The 21,522-nt window shown below is 38.8% G+C and overlaps 2 protein-coding genes across 2 annotated transcripts in view; both read right to left on the bottom strand.

The window, feature by feature from the left end:
* Positions 1–560: 560 nt before the first annotated feature.
* Positions 561–16,450, bottom strand: dpydb (dihydropyrimidine dehydrogenase b). The gene is made up of 25 exons (XM_035671546.1): positions 15,980–16,450; positions 13,317–13,427; positions 13,115–13,197; positions 12,037–12,124; positions 11,677–11,838; positions 11,286–11,482; positions 10,933–11,014; positions 10,584–10,671; positions 10,223–10,330; positions 9,071–9,240; positions 8,776–8,986; positions 7,991–8,175; positions 7,538–7,753; positions 6,414–6,578; positions 5,805–5,873; positions 5,597–5,680; positions 5,152–5,272; positions 4,588–4,707; positions 4,345–4,487; positions 3,579–3,633; positions 3,263–3,384; positions 2,597–2,758; positions 2,397–2,459; positions 1,785–1,862; positions 561–981 (listed from the first exon to the last, which is right to left on the bottom strand). Exons 1-25 carry the CDS (start codon positions 16,007–16,009, stop codon positions 817–819), a joined length of 3,078 nt encoding a protein of 1,025 aa, XP_035527439.1. The 5' UTR covers positions 16,010–16,450; the 3' UTR covers positions 561–816.
* Positions 16,451–17,651: 1,201 nt separating this feature from the next.
* odr4 (odr-4 GPCR localization factor homolog) overlaps positions 17,652–21,522 on the bottom strand; it is a gene marked incomplete in the record, with an annotated part of 8,236 nt that continues 4,365 nt past the window's right edge. Inside the window, 3 exon segments of the mRNA XM_035671482.1 lie at positions 17,652–17,772; positions 18,438–18,491; positions 20,052–20,255. Coding sequence (XP_035527375.1) covers positions 17,702–17,772; positions 18,438–18,491; positions 20,052–20,255 — 329 coding nt within the window.

Below are 21,522 nucleotides of genomic sequence, written 5' to 3'. Positions count from 1 at the left end.
GGTGACCTGCGGTGTCTGTAGATAAAAATGTCTCATTCTAAAGTAACAAAAACAATTCCTTAATTCAGGTGATTATACACTAAAGAAAACCTACCTCTGAATATTATATTCCATTTCTGCCAATAGAAATGTTACACACTGGACCTTTAAGGAAAGGGTCTGAATACTTCTTCCACCATTGTCTGAAATTGTGCTCGTCCTTCAGAGCAGTCAGTACAATACTGAAGAGCAAAGTCCAGTTTCATTCCAGTTTAATCCAAGATGTCTGACATGTGTGACAGGACAAACAGTGTTAGCATCTGCTTCAGTGTACAGACGATTTGCTGCATCGTGATAACCTTTATTAAAATAATAGACCATATCAAAGATGTATTTGATTTTGCATTATTACACTTGACATACAATAAATGCACAGTTAATTTGAAATTGTCTATCATCACATCAAACATAAAGTGTTTGCAGAGGGATAACAACAAAACCGAATCCACAATTGCTAACGTAATTTGAGCCTGAATTACAGTTAAATTACTGACACATTTATTTCGCTATGATTATTGTTATTATTATTTAAAAAGGTCTCTCCAGTGATATTATTAGTGTTAGTATGTATTCAAATCAAGACAAAATTTTCCATAAACAGATAAACACGTTCAATGTCTGTTTTTTAACCTTTTTGAACTCTTTACATCGTCCACATGACTGGATAACAGTAGTTTTACAAATGTCTCAAACATCACGTGGCAGATTAATTAAAGCTGAACTTTATAATATCTGATCTCCATTATTAAATAGGTACTTTTTGGTTTGTCTTTCCCTTTAGCAGACAGGACTAATGGGCACACCTCTCTTGGGTTCATAGGGTGTTGTCCTGGTAACCATCTTGATGCAGTCTATGATTGGACAGACGCTGAGGCACAGTGTGCAGCCGGTACAGCTGTCATTCACCATGGGAAAGTGGGTCTCGGGGTCGAACTCTATAGCCTGGAAAGACAGTAGGAAAGACACGTTACAGGCGTGAGGCAGATAAGACTTAAGCATTCCAAAAAATTCTGAAGCTTTTTATATTTATTTGTATGTATTCATATTTCTTTATTGCCAATGTGTCTCTGTGTAGGGATGCGAGTCACATTTTCTGCGAAAATCCAAATGATGGAACGATTTACACGTTCTCGAGTGCCTCTCTCTCCGCTTGACCACAGTGTCAACAGCGGGAAACACTAGCTAACGTTCAACACACGAGTCCCACAAAATCCAAAATCAAAGCTAACATTACTGCACAGTTAAATATATTGGGATTTTGTGGTTTTAGCTGGCTAACGTTAGCTTGCTCGGACGAATTGCTAGCTAGCTCACGTAGCAACAATACTTTGATCTACTTTGCGTACTGTTTGCGGGTTACTTTATCAACCGGCGCCGGTTAACATTAGAACTGTAGCTAAGCTAAACTGGGGTCTGTGGGCTGGCTGTGTGGGTCTGGTGTTGGTTGCTTCGTTGTGTCGGTGATTTGTAAACAGCAAGCTAGTTCGTAGCATGGACTAATGTTCCAAATAAAATTTAGGAACACTGCAGAACCTTATTCTAAATATGATTGGTATTTATTTTCCAGCGTTCAGTCTTGTGTATGTCACAGAGTGCGAGCAATAGGACACTGCAGTTCGCTTACGGCCACTGGTCATTATTAACAACAGTTTTCCGAAAGTTATTAGAACCTTTACAAACAGAGGAAGAGACTATTGCCAAAGGAAAGAGACAACAATCTTTATGTAACAGACAGACAGACATACCTGGTATCCAGAGTCATTGCAGGTCATGTAACATTTACCACAGTTGATACACATCTCTTCATCTATCAGAGCCTGGACCTGAGGACACAGGGGAGGGTCATGATTATGACCAGTTCATAGTCTTTTTATTTTAAAGTGATTATCTGTGGATAAACGTCAGTTTTATTACTCTTCATCTCTACCCAACATACAGTAACACCCAACAGGGTTTTTACTTCTTCTGTTCTTGTCTTGGTGCTACAGCAGCTGCCAGTTTATGAAAGATCGCTGTCACATTCCTGGAATATTTTTATAAGGACTGGTTGCTTATATGTGGAGGTCAGCTGTTACTGTACTAGTTTACATTGTGACCTTGTATGAGACAAAAGTCAGTCTCTGGTAGAGGCGCTCTTTACTCTGCTGATTAAAGATCAGAACCTCAAACGCTGTTTATCTGATGATCAGCAGGTTATGTTGAGAAGTCAAGAATATCATAAAGAATTATAAAAAATGACTTCCCACATGGTCTTTGGGCTTCTGTTCATTTTATAGTCTAACAATCTAACTTCAAATGTTTCCTGTATAAATCTTAGAATATAAAACAGCTACAGTGGCTGAGAAAACAATGGGTACCTGCTCCGTGTTTTTAAGTTCCTGGTATGCTCCGATGTAGCGCAGCGCTCTGGCTATCACATCCTACAAACACACACATATACATACACAGTATGCACACATTTCCTTGGTTAACAAATTGTTATCTCTGTCTTATTTCACAGAACTGAAGTATAATACAGGAACAGTGAGTATGAGTGTGTGTGTGTGTGTGTGTGTACCTTGACAGCCGGAACAGGCTTTTTGGGCATGCTGACCCTTTGGGCGGGCTGGTTTATGTTGGCTTCCACCGCTTCAGTCTCACCAGTGTCTCTGAGCTTTTTCTTGTACTCTGCGATGGCTTCTGTCTTCTGCTGGAGGTATGGACCAAAGCTGGGGAGGCTCTACACACACACACACACACACGTTAGTTAACTTTTTCTACCAAACTAAATGGTTGCGCTGGTGTTTTCAGTAATAATAACAGACATAGCACGATGGCAGTAGAAATTCTATGAAGATGTTCAGGATAAACAAGTAGCTATGAATGAATACTCTGACTATGAGACGGACAAACAGTCCAGGTCTTCAGCCTCAGACAGAGGTGCAGTCTCAGTACCTCTCCTCCAATTCCAGCATTCAGACTCAGTCCCAAAGGGAACAAAGCTTATGCCATGTCAGAAGAACATGCTAACGTTTCAGCCTCAACTGAGCATTTACTCTGATGAAGGCCATGAGAAGAGGAGCAAAGCTTTTGGAAAAAAAACCCATCACTGATCCCACAAAGCCTGTCTCTTTTAAAGACCAAACAGCCAGTCCAATTGGAGTTACTTCTCTTAAACAGTAGTGGCGCGAACAATCCAGTAGTAGTCACTAGTATTAGTATTATTGGTAGTAAGTAGTGGTACCTGTCCGACCAGGTCTTCCAGTCTGGGAACTGGTTTTCCCTTCTGATGTTTCTCTGTTGGGGGAGATTGACCGTCCCAGTCCTTCAGCTCCAAGCTCTTCAGGTACAGCAAGGCCTTCAAACCTGGACACACATAGTTTCAATATCTGAAAGCAGTAGCGTCTGGACACACTGGAACCTTTTTATGTTGGTGGTTAGTTCAGTCTGTTGAGGCCATACATACGCCTAGAAATGTTTGTTGTCATTGGTCACTCGTTGTTTTAGGGTCAAATATGTTAGATTTGCTCTATGTGTTTTCATTACATACAGTTACATACCCACACAGTAATCCTCAATCACTGTGAAGTCCTGGTTCTGGACTGCGCTGCACACCTGTGGCAATCAGACGCAAGAAGACAAACAAACATCAACAAGCAAACAATTTTAGATTTGATTTTTGCTTTAAATCTGATTGTCAGTAGAAACATAAATGGATTCATGTCAGTCATTCAAATCAGTTTACTGACTCAGTCACTGCCACTCCAAAAGTCAGACATTGGAGACCTGAACACAAACTATATTCACAGAGCCTTCACTCTCTGATAAACAACTTGGACCTGCATTGGAAAAGTACGCAGTTAAAACAAAAAAAGAGCTAAAAGAACAATGGCCAAGTGTCAGGGAGAAGAAAACAATTTGTCAAAGAAAGAAGCCTATTAAGTATGTATTATTGTTTAAAAAGTGATAAATACATAATATAGAATTGAGAATTTTAATTAAATTCAATTTAAAATTCAATTTAATTAATAAAAGTTCCTACAAATATCAGAAAAACTCATCTCTGATCAAAATTCTCAGATCTCTGGTTTTTACACAAACTTCCTGGAGTTACTGAGTTCACTGTTTAGGTTCATTGTACAGTTGATCAGCTGTTCTCTACTGTTATTGTTTTGCATTAAGTGTAGATGAAACATCCATAAAAACGCCACTTATATAATATACAGTGTTTTTAAGAAAAACAACACAGATGTAGTGAACAACAACTGCATCATATGAACAGTGACTGTCCCCAGGTAGGTGTCACAGTAATATAAATAGTAATACCTGTAACACTGAGGCCCCAGCGTGAAGAAACTGCAGTCCAGTCTCTGCCGAGTCGATACCACCAGTGGCCAGAATCGGGAAACCGGGAATTGCTCTGCCAATGGCCGATACTGCTCTGAGAGCAATGGGTCTGATGGCATTACCTGCACAAATACTACTATTATTATCAAGCACCCTTCCATAACTACTGGTACAAAACAGTTACATTGGACTGTGTGTGTGTGTGTTTTTGTGTGTCCTTACCAGACACCCCTCCATAGGTGGTGCGTTTGCCCTTTCCAACACTCGGCCAGGGGGTGCCATCGGCCTTCAGTCCCATCATACCTGAGACTGTGTTGGTGGCTGTTACTCCATCTGCTCCACCTGTAAAACAACATAGCAGTGACAACAATACATACATTGTCAAAAAGTCCCCTCCAGTCAGAAATCAGTGTATCTTCTTATTCCTACAGTGTGCTGTTTGAATGATGTCTGTGCAAAGTTTGACAAGCATGATTTGTGATATCACAAATAGTTAGGAAGTCCTGGTCCAGTATGCAACCTTAGAAATCAACAACATTTGCATATTCAGAGATTTTGGAAGCTTTAATGAGGTGAAAGGAGAACATTACCTTTTAAGGATTTTAATGTGAAAATTATTCTTATTTTGTGGAAAAAACATATCAGACACACATTACTGTTCCAAGCAGACTATTTGTATATATGTCTTAATACATGTATGGAGGGGGTCTTTAAATTATTTCCACTGTTCAATGTAAAATGATATGGAGCAAGAGAAGTAAGTGTGCTGTGGTGAAGCGCGTGTACCTTCATGAGCAGCCTTGGCAATGTCGACGATATTGGTAACGTTTGGTGTCAGTTTGGCAAAGAACGGAATGGAAATGGCTGCCCGCACCCACCGACAGATGTTACGCACCAACACCGGATCCTAATGACAAAGACACATAAGAACACCAACATGTCCATTAGGGATGAGCTACTACACCATTACCTGTATCTGTTCAACCAACTAAACTGTCTATATTTGTATCCAAAATCCGGAATGGGTGATGGTTAAATCTGACGTGGGTGTGGCTATTATAGGGGGTTACAGTGTTGCACTGTTCTATTATATGGCTCAATTGATCAAATTTTGACGCAGTATGTTTGCAACTACACAGTATGTTGATGTATACTGTAGGCTTATGACATGTGCATGTGCTGTAATCAGAATGGCATCTGTGTGTGTGTGTGTGTGTCTGTGTGTGTGTACCTGTCCACAGGCCAGTCCCATTCCTCTCTCTCCCATCCCATGAGGACAAGACAAGTTCAGCTCCAATGCATCGGCTCCTGATTTCTAAACACAAACATTTTTCTGTTTTACACACTCACAAACGGCACTCAGTTGGAACCTGTGTTGTACTGTGTGCCTTCTGTGAATGGTGGAGATGTTGTTACTGCTGTGTGGGGCTTTTCCTCACCTCTGCCATCGTTGCTAATTCTGTCCAGTCTTCCTTGTTGTAACTGCACATGATGCTGGAGATCACCACCTGATGAAGAGGTAGGAAAAGGTAAGAGACTGAGAGTGTCCAACCATGTCGGTCCATCCTTCCATCCGTCACACATGATGTTACAGACACAATGACTTTAGCAAAACCTGTGACGATTATGGATCTCACTGTGGTGTTCGATCAGACAATGCAAATAATTTCACAAATTTAGCAACAACGCCCAGTTCAGACGAGACAAGCTGAAACTTGCAACTAATTGCAACACAATGGTCTGCAATATTCTGAAACCCTGCCAGTTCACACCAATGCAATTAGACAAGAATATAAAATAAGGATAGTGATAGCAAGTTACTTGCTACAGTTGCATTTTATTGATGAAACGATGAAAACTCTGAATAAAATGAGAGGGTTGAGAATTTGGAGTCGTCTGTGGGTGCATGGATACATTTTAAGGCTTGTGTCAAATAAACTGATGACGGGGTACTTTCTTTTTCCGTTGTCCTTTGTTGTCACTTATGCTTTTCATGCTCTCAGTAAAGGAGAAGTCAAGGCCCAAAGAAACAAACACCTGAAACTTACATTATTAGGGAAGTCCTTCTTTAGCTCGGTAACCGACTCACACCAGTATGCTGCCGTCTTCTCACTGATGAGCTCGATGTTGAGGAAGGAGCCTTGACCCGGTCCGTACACATTACCTGAGGTAGTGCCACGCACAATACGAGGAGACACGTTGGTCACCAGGTCCTGCAGACACACATTTATAGAGACCAATCAGAGGAATTGAAAGTGGTGGCTGTGAGAAGTTGATGAGCTTTTCACTCGGCTGTCTGGGCAATCAGTGCTTCCTGTGGTAAACTGAGAGACTAAATGGAAAATGTAGCTCTATGTTATGCATGTAAGTGAGCATGTTTCCAGTATTGCCTACATATTACCTGTTCCAGTATGTAACATTTAGGAGGATCTATTGGCATTTATAGGTGTGTTTTCATTAATTCATTAGTAATCATTGTGTTTTTATTACCTTACAATGGTATTTTTTCTACTGTCGCCTTCCATTGAGTCCATTAATCAATGGACCAAAAATCAATTGGGAATCATATTTAGAATCAATAAATTATTTAGGTAAAAACTGCCAAAAAAATAGGTTCTCAGATATGAATATTTCTGATTTCTGAACAAGTTAAATTTATCTTTACGTCACTGTGATGGACATTTTTTATTTCTTCTGACAATCCACAGACTAAACCATCAAGAAAATTATTGGCAATTGCATTTTTTACTACTTTTGTTTAGATAAAACATTCTTTGTTTGATTTAAGTACTGACTAAATTTAGACTTTAGATTTATACTTTTGCAGCAAAGTGAACAAGACAAAATATCAGCAGTAAAATGGGCTCAAGAAGGTTCCACTTCTGGCCACATTCAGCTGTTGGTAGGTTAGTTCTTTTTGTTAAGTTACTAATTGAATCATTTCTAAAATGTAATCGTTAACCTTTATTTTATTATGTGTTTAGGTAGAAATTAGAAATGTGTTAAATCCAAAATAGCTTAAAGGTTTTGCCTTTTACCTCTGCTATGCTTTTTTAAAAACACTTTTAGGTAAAGAAATCTCTTTCTTTTGTGCACTAGTGTGCAACTCTATGTGCTTGCTTGGTACCTTACATTGTTTCAGTGTATGTATGTGTGCATGTGTGTGCTGCACCTTATCCAGTCCAAACGTCTTGGTCAGAGCAAAGCCCCATCCTTGCTCAAATGCTCTTCTGATCATAGCTGTGCTGGTGGTGGGAGGAGCAGATGCCAGGCCGAACGGGTTGGGGAACTTTATTCCACAAACATTAACACTGATGTCCACCTGATCTATAGCACTGTAAAACAACGGCAGCTTCGGAACTGTGTCCACCGTCTGTCCGTGCAGGGACTGCAAGGGGAAAGGGACACAATTATTTGAGTTGAATACGTTATGATGTACTCTTGGAACGGACTCCAAAACGCAAGTCCCCTAAATTACTCGTAAATCAAGTTTTACAAGCTAAATTCTTAAGAATGAACTACAAATTTCAACTGAGATGATACATAAGTGTCTAAGCTTGCTGTCACTGAATGCAGTTGAATTACATTTGAATTTTAAAGATGTGTAAAGCATAAACAAATGTACCTGTATGTATCTGTGAATGTGCCAGGAGGCCTGTTTGCCATCGTTCACTGATTCCACCGAGGTGTTTGCCAAACCGGCGATGTCTCCTCCGGCAAACACCCAGGGCTCACTGGTCTGCATGGTGTCTGTGTTCACCTCGGGAGTACCCCAACGGGTCAGCTTCACGGGACTCATGGCCTCAGTCACTACACACAGAAACGGAATATGGATCAGGTTATGTATGAAAACACCTACTGTATCAATCAGTAACAACTCAAAGATTAAATTTTTGTTATGTAACAATGCAAATATATATTTTATATTGCTTTTTCCACAGTCGATTAGACCAATCGACCAGGACTTAGTGGTGAGCCATATTGGATGACAACATTTTCTTATGTCAGTCATCCTGTGTTCAATAAATGTCAAAGTCAAGTCAAAAAGATCTAGATAGAAAATTGGAAATGGTGTGCAAATCATCTGCAGTAGCCTTCAAATACCCATTTTACTTTTATAAATAATACTTTTATTATATATATATAAAAAAATACAGACAACATATAAAAACAGATACCTTTCACAAAACTACGGAAGCCCCAAAAGGAAAGTGAATTTTTTTTCAAAGTTTACTTTGGTGACATTGGTTTTTACTCAGGAGCATTTTTTTAAATAGTTTTTCTTTTTTTCATCTGTGAAAAACATTCTGAAAAAAGTTCACTTTTTTTTCGTCTTCTTTCGTCATCTTCTGACTCATATTAGTACAGGCCAAAGGCTAATTGTCGGCCAGTTAGTGATTGGTTAATTACCCTGCGGCTCGTTGAGCATGGAACCAAAGGCACTGATGATGTAATCAGCCTTCAGCCTGACAACCTGGTCCTCGTCTTCCAGCCAGTCGCCTTCCTCTGTCTGCTCGGTGCGACAGAACTGCAACCCGGCAACCCGACCGTTCTTCATGATGACCTCACGAGGAGACAGAAAGGGAAGGAACTCACACAGCTCCTCTCTGGCCAACTCCATCTAACAGGAAAAGACATGTGTTCAGTATTGTCTATGTGTCCATCTGCCTATATTTCTGTCCATCCATCCATCCCTTATCTGTACCTCCTCTGGAACAGCCCTGATGTTGGTGAACCCCTTCCTGAAGCAGACGTAGACTCTCTTGGCTCCACAGCGAAGAGCCGAGGTGGCGCAGTCAAACGCAGTGTCACCAGCTCCCAAAACTATCACTACGCCTCTTAACTGTGGCAGAGAAGAGCGACACTGACACATACCTGGAGAGAGTGAGACAGAGACAGAGAGACACGGTAGTAGGGTAGTCACAATATCAGCAATATCACAATATCTATAAAACATTTGAAATAAAAAAATAATGCTATGAGACAAAGTCATCTTTAACTTTGTTTCTCTTTTAAAACAGCTCTGTAAGCAACCAGCTTTAAGGTGCACTAGCTACTACTATGTTGGAGTATGAAACACAAAGCAGGAACAGAAATGATTTGAGAGGCGCTGGATTATTTACACAATATGTGTATTATTATCACAATGTCCATATTTAATTTTTAAATATCATGATTATCATCAATATCGATACGCAACACCCTACATGGTAGTGAGAGATCGTCTCTGATAAATTAAATTAAAACAATCTCCTCATTAATACCTGCATATGTTTGGTAGTTAAAGGGATGCCACCAGCGAAAACACATCTGTGTGTGTTTTTTGTGTATTGGCTCCAAATGGTTGATGTGTGCACATCAGAGCCCCGAAAAATTCACTTATTTATTACTGATATGATGACTGATATAGTGAGTATTTGAGCTGGAGTGAACATAAACCTATATGAATCTGCAGAGAAGACTGCTTTCTTAAACAAATAACTTTATTAAACTTTATTATCTTTAACGTGTTAAATAATTTAACACAGACAATGTCGACCAATTTGAGCTGACATTGCTGAGAGTTGCTTCTTTTGTCTTACTCTTGTGCTTGCCACAGTATTGTAAACCACAGCGCTCTCTGCTGGATAAACATTGCACTGACAACAATAGATTACCACAACCTGTTTTTACTATATTATATACGGGGAATAAAATCGGCACATAATGGATAACATACACTGATACCAATATGATAGAGATATTTCTGCAATGGTCCAATATCGGCTGATAATATCTGCCAAACAATATATCAGTCAGGCTTTAGTGTGCATGCTTTGTGTGCGTGTGTGTGTGATTGTTTGTGTGTGTTCAATACCTTTCTTGCTGGCTGAGGCCACCATGGGCAGAAAGTCTTTGGAAGTGAAGAAGCCTTGATCCATTGTTAAACCCTGGAAGATTTTAGCTCTGTTGGCCTGAGGAAGACCTGGAGTCACACACACACGCAAAAACAAGGTACATTTGAAGAAAAAGAGTTAACGGAGCAGTCCAAAAATTCCGGTATGTCCATTATGAACTTGAACAATTACGCAAACTTAAAAACAGAGGACTCACACACATTTACTATGTAAAACCATAAGTAAAAGATGATAAAAAGGTATAAAACCCCAATGGATTAACTTTATATTGCGAAAATGCAAATGAACTATTTTCTGAAATGTTTCACAAGAGTCCCTCACCAATCCCGATGAAGACAGCCATGAATCCTTCCTCTTTCAAGGACGACAGATTCATCCCGTCAATACCTAGACCCTTCTCACACACCACCTGTTGTGTACACACACACACACACAAACATTTAACAAAACTGTTAGGGTTAAACATATCAAGAAGATCGTAGCGTAGTGTTCAAGACTATCCAGTACCATGAAGCAATGCTAATTATTTGATCTTTGGTACTGACAATTCATTTTAAAGTGGTATCATATTTCACTGCAAGCTGACGGATGAAGATTATTAAATCTTGAAAATCTTACAGTTTTACAGTATTGATATTAAGGGCACAGAAAATATGTATGATAGGAGTACCTTGACTCCCAAGTCCTTCATCAGGTCTATTTCAAACTGGACAACCTCAATGGGAAGCCGGAACTGAGGGATTTCTGATATACTGCAGGGAGGCAAACACATTAGTTGAATTTACTTTATTTTTCTTTTGTTTAAGAGGTTTTAGGAATCATTGTCAACATTGTCACTGAGTCTGTTATTTCTGGTTTTGATGATTATAAACATTCTGTCCTTGTCAGAGAGACCTGCCTTAATCCAATGCCCCTTATTAACACCCATAAATTTCCAAATAAAATTATATAACATAATCTAATATCATACTTCCCAACCTTTGATATGATACAATATACTGTATGATTATGATTAGATGTTACCTCAGCCCTCCAGTGTACTTCTGTTTCTCAAATATGGTAATGTTATCATATCCAAGACGGGCCAAGAAGGAAGCACAGCTGATTGACGCTGGGCCACAACCAATCAGAGCTATAGGGGTGTGGTAAGACTCTGGCATCTCATTGGCTGGTGGGAGTTCAGGATTCCTGATCTGAGCGATGCCCATCTTACTAAACACCTAGAAAGAAAAAAATATATAAAAATTTGAATTAATGCAATTATCCAGCCCTTTGAATAGCATAGAAATCAAATAATGGTGACATGACTACTATATTCTTTGACAGTTATAAACTTCAGCAGTTCTGGTTTTCAAAGAAAATTCTAGAAATTATATGCTTTATACAGAAAACTTAACAGCTATAGATGTTTTACCTCTGTAGCAAACTGCTGTAACCCTCCAATGTTAATGGGTCCCTCTTCAGAAGCATATAAGTTGCAACCCCCCACACACAGCTCTGATGTGGGACAAACCATTCCACAGGTCAAACCCAGGGGATTGTCAGAAAGGATGGCTCGTGCTGCCCCATAGTAGTTCTGGTACACACATGCACACACACACATATCTGATCATTTTGACGTACTGCTCCTTATCAGTTTCTTTCAATTGTACTGTTTTTCATTAATTTTGTTTTTTCAACATCTTATAAGACTTTCATGTCATAGAACTGGCATTCATGAAAGAATGTATGCATGGACACATGAATGTGTTTGTCTGTATATGTTTTACATTACCTTATTAGAGATGCTTGTAATAAATGACTTTACGTCCAGGTTAGTAGGACAGCTCTTCTGACAGGGAGCATCTGCACATTTTAGACACCTAAACAAAGATTTTACTTTTCTTTGACAGTTTAACCAAGTTATGATGTTCACCGTCTTAGTTTAGCCCATTAGCAGGCTAGCATTTGCTAATTAGCACTAAACAAACAAAACAAAACAAACTGTAGTCAGGGTGCTCCCATAATGTGGGGAGGACGAATGTCAGTGTAAAATTCCATGACAATCTATCCAATAGTTGCAGAGATATTTTAGTCCAGACCACGGGGTGGAACAGTTGGCTGAACATCGCCAGACACTGCTGCAGTAACACTCTTTGCCTGCAGGAGGCACAAGTGTTAAAATTGCTATTACTTTTTTGCCTGTAGGAGGCAACATCAATGTGTCTTCATCTGCAGGTCTACACCATTGACTGTCTATAAGATAGATGACATGACAGCTTCCCAAAAGTGAAACACCTATTTTGCCCCCTAGTGTCTGGCTGCAGTATAGGTCATAAACCTCGCCCCCTCCATGTTAGCAGATGGGACACTGGCAGAACTCAATTAAAATATAAATAAATGGTTTATGTCATATTTTAGGTAGTTCTACGATTGAGGTGTATGGGCAACCTTGTTTCCAACACCGATCACAGACTCTGGCTCCAAATAATGTCACCAGCGCATGATGGCAGTTCCTGTATCTGGGATATTTTTGTTTCATTTTTATACAATGTAAGGAAGTGGAGAGGCGTTGTCCATCGTTATATGGTTTGGAAAGCATGGTGCAGAAGCATACGTGGAAGATCTTGGTAATTTTATACCTGAACATCAAACTTTTTTGGCTTCATGTACCACTGAACAGCTTTTATAGGAATGGACAGAACCTCCACCTCCAATGTTGCAGTTTTCATTAATAGGCTACATCCATGGTCTAAACTGATGTGTTATTATGTAAAGGTGGTGCAATTGTAACAGATCTTCCTCATGGAGAATCTTTAGCCTGTTCAATACGACAGTGTGTTACAAATCAGTTGAAAGTCATTCATTCTTACCTCAGTGCTTCTCGTAGAGCTCCACGCTCGCTGAGCGTTGTGTGTTTGATATCATCAAAGTTGTTTTCTAATTTGACGCAAGACTGAAAGAAAGAGTGGAAAAATGGAAGACGGAGGAAGAAAATATTGAACAAACGTTACTGACTAAACCATGCACCAAAGCTGAGTTGTGTGTGTTTCTGTGTTTCTGTGTGTGTCTTACATCACAGTTCCTATCAGGGTTTCTTTTCCAGTGTTTCTTTTCTTTCTTCTTGTTCGCCGTGGACATGATCTGAGCATGAGTCTTCACCCTGGGATTCAGAGCCAGGATGCTCTGTGTGTAATTATGTGGAAAAAGATCAACACATCAATAAAAACTCTTGATTCTTACATTCTGACAGACACAAACAGAACCGTATTGTGTCGTTCTCTGTTAAGTATTCAGGGGTTAGCTATTTCAAGAGTGCCAGAAAAGTTATTTGGTGGTATAAAAATGTGTTGTAGACATCGAGAAATCACAAGATAATTATGTCATTATCTCAGGATATCAAGCCATTTTTTGTGATAACAGAAATTTAATAAAAGAACATTTCTCACTGTTTTGCTGAGATAATGGAAAACGTATCCCATCATCACAAGAAAATGTAAATAATTTGCTTTGATCAACTTCCATAGTTACTCCAAATGGTATTGATATTATTTTCCAATTTTGTCATCCCCCAAATCACTGCAAAGCTGTTTATTGCTTCTTTTTTTTTTTTATAAAAAAGAGAAACAAGGACAGAAAATGTTTGGCATCATCATAATGATTTCTTTCACATCTCTGTGTCCACTGGATGTATACTGTCTTCATGTGTAGTACTTTAGAAATTTATCCCAAACTATTATATTGTTTATCATTTGATATTGACCATTTGGAATAACATGTCACACACTATGTCAAGACCTGTGCAAAAGTTTTTGTTTTATAAATGGTATTCTTTTGCTGACCAAAAGGTTTAGAATTGTGGCTTATAAATTGAAACACATGTTGCTTTCCGTTTCCCATGAACTGTTATCTGTCTTTATAGCCGGCACACACTGAGATCTGCTGACAAAAACACTGAATTTGGAACATTCTAGGAAGTTTGCTTGTTTGGATGGTTGGGGTCAAGATGATAAGATAATGATAAGCTGTCAGGTCAAGGTTTATGTCGGTGGGGCATAAGCACATGTCAACAGTGACACAGCAGACTCTCATGCGCACCCCGAATGACCACAAGGCCTGGCGTTCTGAGGACTGAAACAAGCTACCGTAGTACGAACTGATAGCAGAACCTACCCCAAACCCACGTATATGTGCAGAACTGCTAAGTAGCACATCTCAACACACAGCACACCACCACTTTCAACCCATTTAGAGAGGGAGTTTGTTATATTTTGTTAAGTTATTGCATTATGTGGCAGTTAGGGTTAGTTAGGGTTAGGGTTAGGTTAGGTTAAGGTTAAGGTTAATTATCACATTATCATGTCCTTCATGCATATAGGAACTCAAAACATATAAAGGGCAAAATGCAGATTTTTATGATGTCAAATGAAACTATTGCCCCATCCCTACATGTGCACACCATACCTCCACTCGGACCATATGTCACTTATCTATAGCTTCTACAACACATGGCCTGTTGCATAAGACCATAAAGCCATATTAAGACTAATAAGATGGCTTTTTATCCTTTTGATCCATACTGCTGAGACATGTTAAAGTGGCAGAGCAAAAGGTTGTTTAAGAAATAATCCCCAAAATCAGTGTGTATGTTCTGTTATATATCTCACCAACTCTATTGGCCTTTATAGCTGCTGTCAGCCATATTTGAATGTTGAAATCTACCCATAAGTAACAAAGTCAGTTTGTAACAGAGAGGAATATACCATCGCAGTTAACTGAGGAAGGCAAACAGCAGTAACAACTTTGCATGAACTTTAAAGGTGTGTGGACTACATAGGTCCAATGATATGTTTGTTGGGGCAAGACATTTGCAGCTTTAAAGTCAGGTTTCAGTGCTTCACTTATCATAATGATAGCTGACTGTAGGAGGGAGACTCAACCCTGTTTGTAGTTTCAGTTAGCTTTGTCCAGAAACCGCTGGTATAAAAGTCCTTTAGAGAAACCAGTACTTTTTACTATTACACTTTGAGTACATTTCAGAGCCTCCACTTTTTTGCAGTCCTTGCTGCAGTGGCCTTGGGTTTAAATTTGACCTGTGGCCCTTTGCTGCGGCTTTTTGAGTTTCTATAGGTTGAGGTAGTTACTCTAGAGAGTAGCCCCCTTGAGAGGCCTCAGATTAGTGTTCTGTCTCAACTGATGGAGGCTAAGCCCCAAATGAAACAAGAGGAATCCGATTTGTACTCGTGAACATTCCTCTAAGGACTTTAAGTGTGAGGTTATTTGAAGTTGCTAATCAGCTCATTTATGGTGACTTTGTTCTACTACGGTATTTTCAAACAGGTGCATAGACCACGATTTAGACGTTCTCTTACACACTGTTGTATAACAACAAAAACCCTGTCAGAGGAGTTACTCTGCCACCAAACATGATCATATGAGGTTTGTGGTCCCATCAAAAGATGACTTTCTAGAAGGTTTGTGCTGGTAGTGGTAATGACCTTCAGTCAGTGATCAACAAAACAACCATCAACATGATCAAAAAAGTATAAACATTTTGATATTATGTACCACATTGTGCACTGTCAATTTATATCATAAAGAGTAATACTGGCATAGATACATGGCTGAGCTAGATTTACAGTCCACACAGGGTTATTTGCCACCTGTAGATACACATATACAGAATCCTGCTGAGGGAAAATGTAAAACAAGAAACCGATATACATCCAGTAATTTACCTCAATATCTGGAAGATCTTTGCTTAACATGATGCTTCTGCCTGGTTTTGGGAATACAATCTTTCAAATGCTCTCTGAAGATTGTCTGGAGATTCTCCTTGGCTTCTGGATCAGAGGTCCAAAACACTGTCCGGGACTGCTCTGCTCCAAAGTGGAACTGAACTATCTGAGAGCTGACTGTCCTTATCAGACCCACTCCTCTCACTAACAGTTGGACAGCAGGTTAAAAAGTTGTTTTTTTTCTCCGACTAATCTGTTGATAAGGTAGATGGACAGACACTGATATCGCTCTCTGCAGATCGAAGTTCAGCAGAGCCGGGCGGCAGGCAGGTCTCTTAGTGCATTGCACCTGAGCTCTGGATAAATCAAACAATGACCATAGTAAACTGTCAGGTCCAAACTCCACCTCTTGTGAGGCGAGTGGAGCTCAGCATTATGCATATTTTTTCCTAAAAATACATTTGTGTTGTGTAACTCTTTCCTTGCTCTCTTCCACTTTTCTGTTCCTCTTTGTAAGCATGCTTAATAGACATACTATAAACCTTTATCAAGTAAAACATTAATTACATACTGAATGTCTGTAATGTTCTTTTTCTGTAATCCAATGAAGGACGAGCACCTAGAACATTTTACATGTGGTTGCAACAGGAGGGCAAGAAGGCTGGGTCTCAATATAGATCTATACTGTTTTACTGAGTATGTTACTATTGTTTTTTATATGAACAGAGAGAAAAACACACTATGAAGTCCAGATGGAACTGTGGCAGGAATGGAGACATATCTCTTAGTTTATACCTCTATAATGTGCTCACTGTCTGAGCAGTGCTGTACCTACAGTTTTTGCTAAAGTAAGCATTACCAATTATGGATTTTCTATTTCTTGCTTATTTCAGTGCTGGGACAGCTTAGGGACTATCTGAACTAGGCATCTTGAGTACAAGCGCTACTCTGGTATGAGTCCTACTTTACAGGGAGATTGTTAAAAGTGGAAATGCATCTCTTTCCTTTCTTTCTTTATTATTATTTTTCTACTCATTTATTTATTTTCTTTTTCTTTTACTCTTGCCCCATACGTACTTTTTAGCCTTTCTTTTTTCTGTCTTCTTCTTCTTTTCCTTTTCTCAGCTAATGAACCACTTCCCCTTGTTGCTCCTCAACACTTACAAATACACACAACAACACACACATTCATAGATACACTGGAATCCTTTACAATAGGCTGCACTGTACCCATTTCATCTATCCCAAATCTAACCCTTGTTGATTTATTTGTCTTCATTTTTTTGTTTGTTTTTTTGGTCACACAATGTGTAAAGTCTGTCTTGTATCACCTGTCTGTGTAAAATCTCACAATTATTATTTTTTTTTTAAGTTGGAATGCAAGGAGAAGACTCTTCTTACTTTCCGCTGGGGTACCGCAGGGATCAATGCTCGGCCCCCTTTTTCTTCATAATATGCACCTCCCTTAGTTTCTCTTACCTACAGAGTTGGTGATAATTCACTATGAGCTACCCAATTCACATTACACAATAATTTAAAAGATTGTTATCATGATGTAATATAGAAGAGCTCACTTAATAGGAATAATAGTAAAAGTCAGAAACAGGTTGCAGTCTGTTAAATTAATTAGATTTTACTGCTACATTTTGTGATTAAACAAACAGACACTTGGTAGAAATGTTAACAAACAAACACTTTATTTGGTGTGTGCATATATGTGTATTAAACGTCACTCAGATAGAGCATGGAGGCAGCAGTGGCAAGTAGGGCAACAGCAGAAGCCATGGCAACACCTAAACAACACAGGAGAATCAGGACAGTGCCCGCACAAACATGCACATTTTACCTTTATGGTTATAATTTCAACTAGTTAACTTGTGACAATTTTAAAAAGGTGTTAAGTATAACTGGTATATCATAGTAGATTTTTTTTGTTTTTGATTATTAGTACAGTAATTGTACTAGTAATAATATAATATATAATTATATATTATAATATAATATAATAATAAGATTCTAACAGACTAACACGCACTGTGAAGTCAAAGACTAAACAAGAAGGCTGATCTGATACACATTACACACAATCTAATTAAATTCTGCCACCTTCCCTTTTCTATATATAGAGAAAGCTATCCCATATACAGTGCATGCTGTGGAAAAACATGCATTATGCAAGTATGTGCGCTGTGTGCTTGTAAGAACCAATTAAAATAGCTGCTAAGAGGGATTTATTGATTTAAACTTTCTGAAACATATTTTTCCAAATCCACAGTCTAGATATAGTAGCATAGTAGTAATGTCTACTAATGTTAACTATGTTGTAAAGACTCTATTTTAAAGAGCTGGCAGAAGTTAATTGTGAATATATAAAATTTTGCTTTTCTTGGCTGTTACGGTGACGTTATGAGAATCTTTCTAAAGCTAACTGTAGGCGTTACAGTGGAAAGTGTTTTACCAATGTAGTTATTCCTCTTGGGCTCCGGTGCTTTAATAGTTTCCTCAGTGGGCTCTGGAAGCAAACAACACACAATTTCACAAACTATAATCCGATTATTTCTCAGTAACTCAAACGGGCTTACTGGAAAAATTAAGTTACGGATGGAAATCAGAGAATTCCTTTCCCTCGCCTGCAATAGCCCAGTTGTAACCTAACTTCAGCTAGCCAGTAATCCCATTTTTTCCCTGGCATATATCAGATATATATATATATGACTGAGATTTTGTGGTCAAGAACATTAGGACCAAATGCATAGTGAGAGAACAAGCTCTGTAAATCAGAGAGCTCACACAGCTTTTTTTAACTGTCCGCCTGTATTTTACAAATAACATTGTTCAGCTGTGGAAATGAAAATGTTTGAGAGTTTATTTCCATTTTAGTTTGACTTTATGGATACAAGTACAAACAGCAAAGGTAATGATATCTTTTTAATGCCCTGCGCTGCTGCCACAGGAATATTGTTGCTCTCTGAAGTCTTGCATACAAGTAAAAACCCTCTTTTTATTGACAAATTAAATACCTTTTCAAGACAGTAGATAATACAGTTCACTCAGGGCCGTAGCCAGGATTTTAGAAATAGCAAGGTCCGAGCCCTGCTAACAAGTTCCACAGATTCAAGGAAGTTGTATAAAATAGTTGAAAAGATGCATAGGCACTTAGACCTAATATGTATTAAAAATATACTAATAGATAATACTCAAATAAAATACTGTAAATGTAATTATTATTTGCAATAAAATAAAAAAAGAGGTATTTCTCATTGATCAATGAATTAGTTATAAATCAGGTATCACTGAAACGTTTTGATAATAATCACTAGACACACATTTACCTATCTGTGCCTCATTTCCTGTCTGCAAATATTCTGATACATATGGTAAGATAAGATAAGGTGCAGCATTAGAGAACAAAAGGAATCAGGAAATCTCTAACAGCACAATGACCCAGAAGTGACCGACTTCTCTCTCACACTGATCCTTCATCACCATGAACTTTGCATATGTATCAGTTTTGGAGTAGGTGATTACAGACAGCAGACTGCAGTAAGGTAAGCTGCTGCTGAAACTCCTGTGCCCAAAACTGTGGACACATCTTGAAAGCATGTAGATTAATAGTCTGTGAGCTCAGATGTTGAACAAACAGTGTTAGCTGATCTTGTAGCCAGTGTTGTGTAGATGTAGGTTAGAGCCCCTTTGCCGCCCGGTCTGAATATAATAACTGTCCATGGCTGAATAGGATCGGCCTAACAGGGTTACTGGACAGGTGTATGTAGGTTACATCGAGGTTATTGCAGGCGAGGTAAAGGAATTATCTGATTTCCATCCGTAGAAACAGTGCTATAGTTGCTTATAACAGTTTTTTTATTTTATGTGACCAATTAGCTGTTCATAGTTGATGCAGTCTCCAAACTCAATATGGAGTGAATTGCAAGGTGGAAAGCGTGCTACCTGACTGCTATAAGTGAAATAAAGTATCATGTCCACGTGGGGAAGAAAAAAGAGAATGAAAACTTTCATCCCAGAGGGCCCTGAATAACAACTATGTTTTGGCAGACGCACACTGCTTCCCTACCTGCTGCAACATCTCTCTCTAGGATTTCAGCAGGCAGTTCCTGCCTGGTATCCAAAGCTTCCTCGGCTGCGTCAATGTCCAGCATCTCCTTCAACCTGTCAGTCACCTCAGACTGGTCCTCGTCACTGAACTGGTAGTCACACACACACACTGGCCCGCTCACTTTTACTGGACAGAAGATACGACGTGGGAGACACAATTTCTCTGAAAGAGAGAGTCAGAGATACAGTGAGAGGAGTGGTTGAACACTTCTGATTCGGAAAAATAAAATAAAATAAATAAAAAATAAAAATATTTCCCCTCAGGGATCAATAAAGTATTTCTGATTCTGATATTTATGGAATATGATAAGGGGATGGCTTGAGTTGAAATATTCCTTGCCTAATGTTTCTGTGGTCAATACAGACACTAAAGTGAGACTGTGGAAAGTAAGTACACCGCAGCCACAAGTGGCAATAACAGGGTATTGGAATGTTAAATTTGCTTTCATTTCCCCACAATCTTGAGTCAGTTGCTTTAAAATCATCATCATTATGTGACTAGACTGAAATTTGTTCCCCATCAATTTGAATAAGGAAGGGGATAAGATGTATTTTTCTCCAGTTGTGTATTGATCCTGCATTGTTTGATGGAGCTGTGACCTGCAAACTTGCTAATATTAGCTAACATTAGCTTTTCAACCATGTTTATATTAATGTACAGCGAAATAATACAAAAATCAACATGCGCTACACGGCCACACCAGTGGAATAAGCGGCCAATGATAACGTTAATCACAACCTAAAGTGTGAGATAAAGAACGTTTAAATTTCACCTGACCACACTTTTGCGTGGACAACCACTGTGCTGGGTCAGGTATTGTTTTTAAATGTTGTTTCCTTTTTGTGATAAAATCATTGGAAGATTTACCTCTGGCATGTTAAAACATAGTAAAAGAGCAGCACAGTGACCTCACTCTGTAATTTCAGTAAAACAGCAATGTTTATCTAAAGTTTGCTAGTATCAGCTAACCATTAGCCACATAACTGCGTGCTCATAGTAGGAAATGTTGGGTCTCTGCTAATAATGGGTATAAGGACGTTTGGTTCCCCTACTGACTTGTCCTATTTGAACAGTGTCTGAGATAACTCTTTGTTATGAATTGGAGCTTTACAAATGAAAACTGCATTGAATTGAGTGACCAGCAAACATAAGCCACCATAAGCTGCTGTGTTTTGAAAGGGTACACTTCATAAATTATTAAATCATCTTTTCATTTTTATTAGGAAGATGTTATATCTTCTCTATAATGCACTGTAACTCTTGGTAAACTGGGTTTTGTAAAGTAAGGTTATTCTTTGCCCACAGTTGTGCTTCCAATGCAAATCTTCCTATCAGCATACAAATCCTTCTGTACCTCTTCACTGGGATTGGTTGACCCCAAACACACCCACCACCCTGACATTAACCTTTACAATCTAAAGCCAAAAAA

Source organism: Morone saxatilis, unplaced genomic scaffold (assembly GCF_004916995.1).
Source record: "Morone saxatilis isolate NCDOM2014 unplaced genomic scaffold, NCSU_SB_2.0 Contig23, whole genome shotgun sequence".
NCBI lineage: Eukaryota > Metazoa > Chordata > Actinopteri > Moronidae > Morone > Morone saxatilis.
This window is presented reverse-complemented; position numbering and strand designations above follow the sequence as displayed.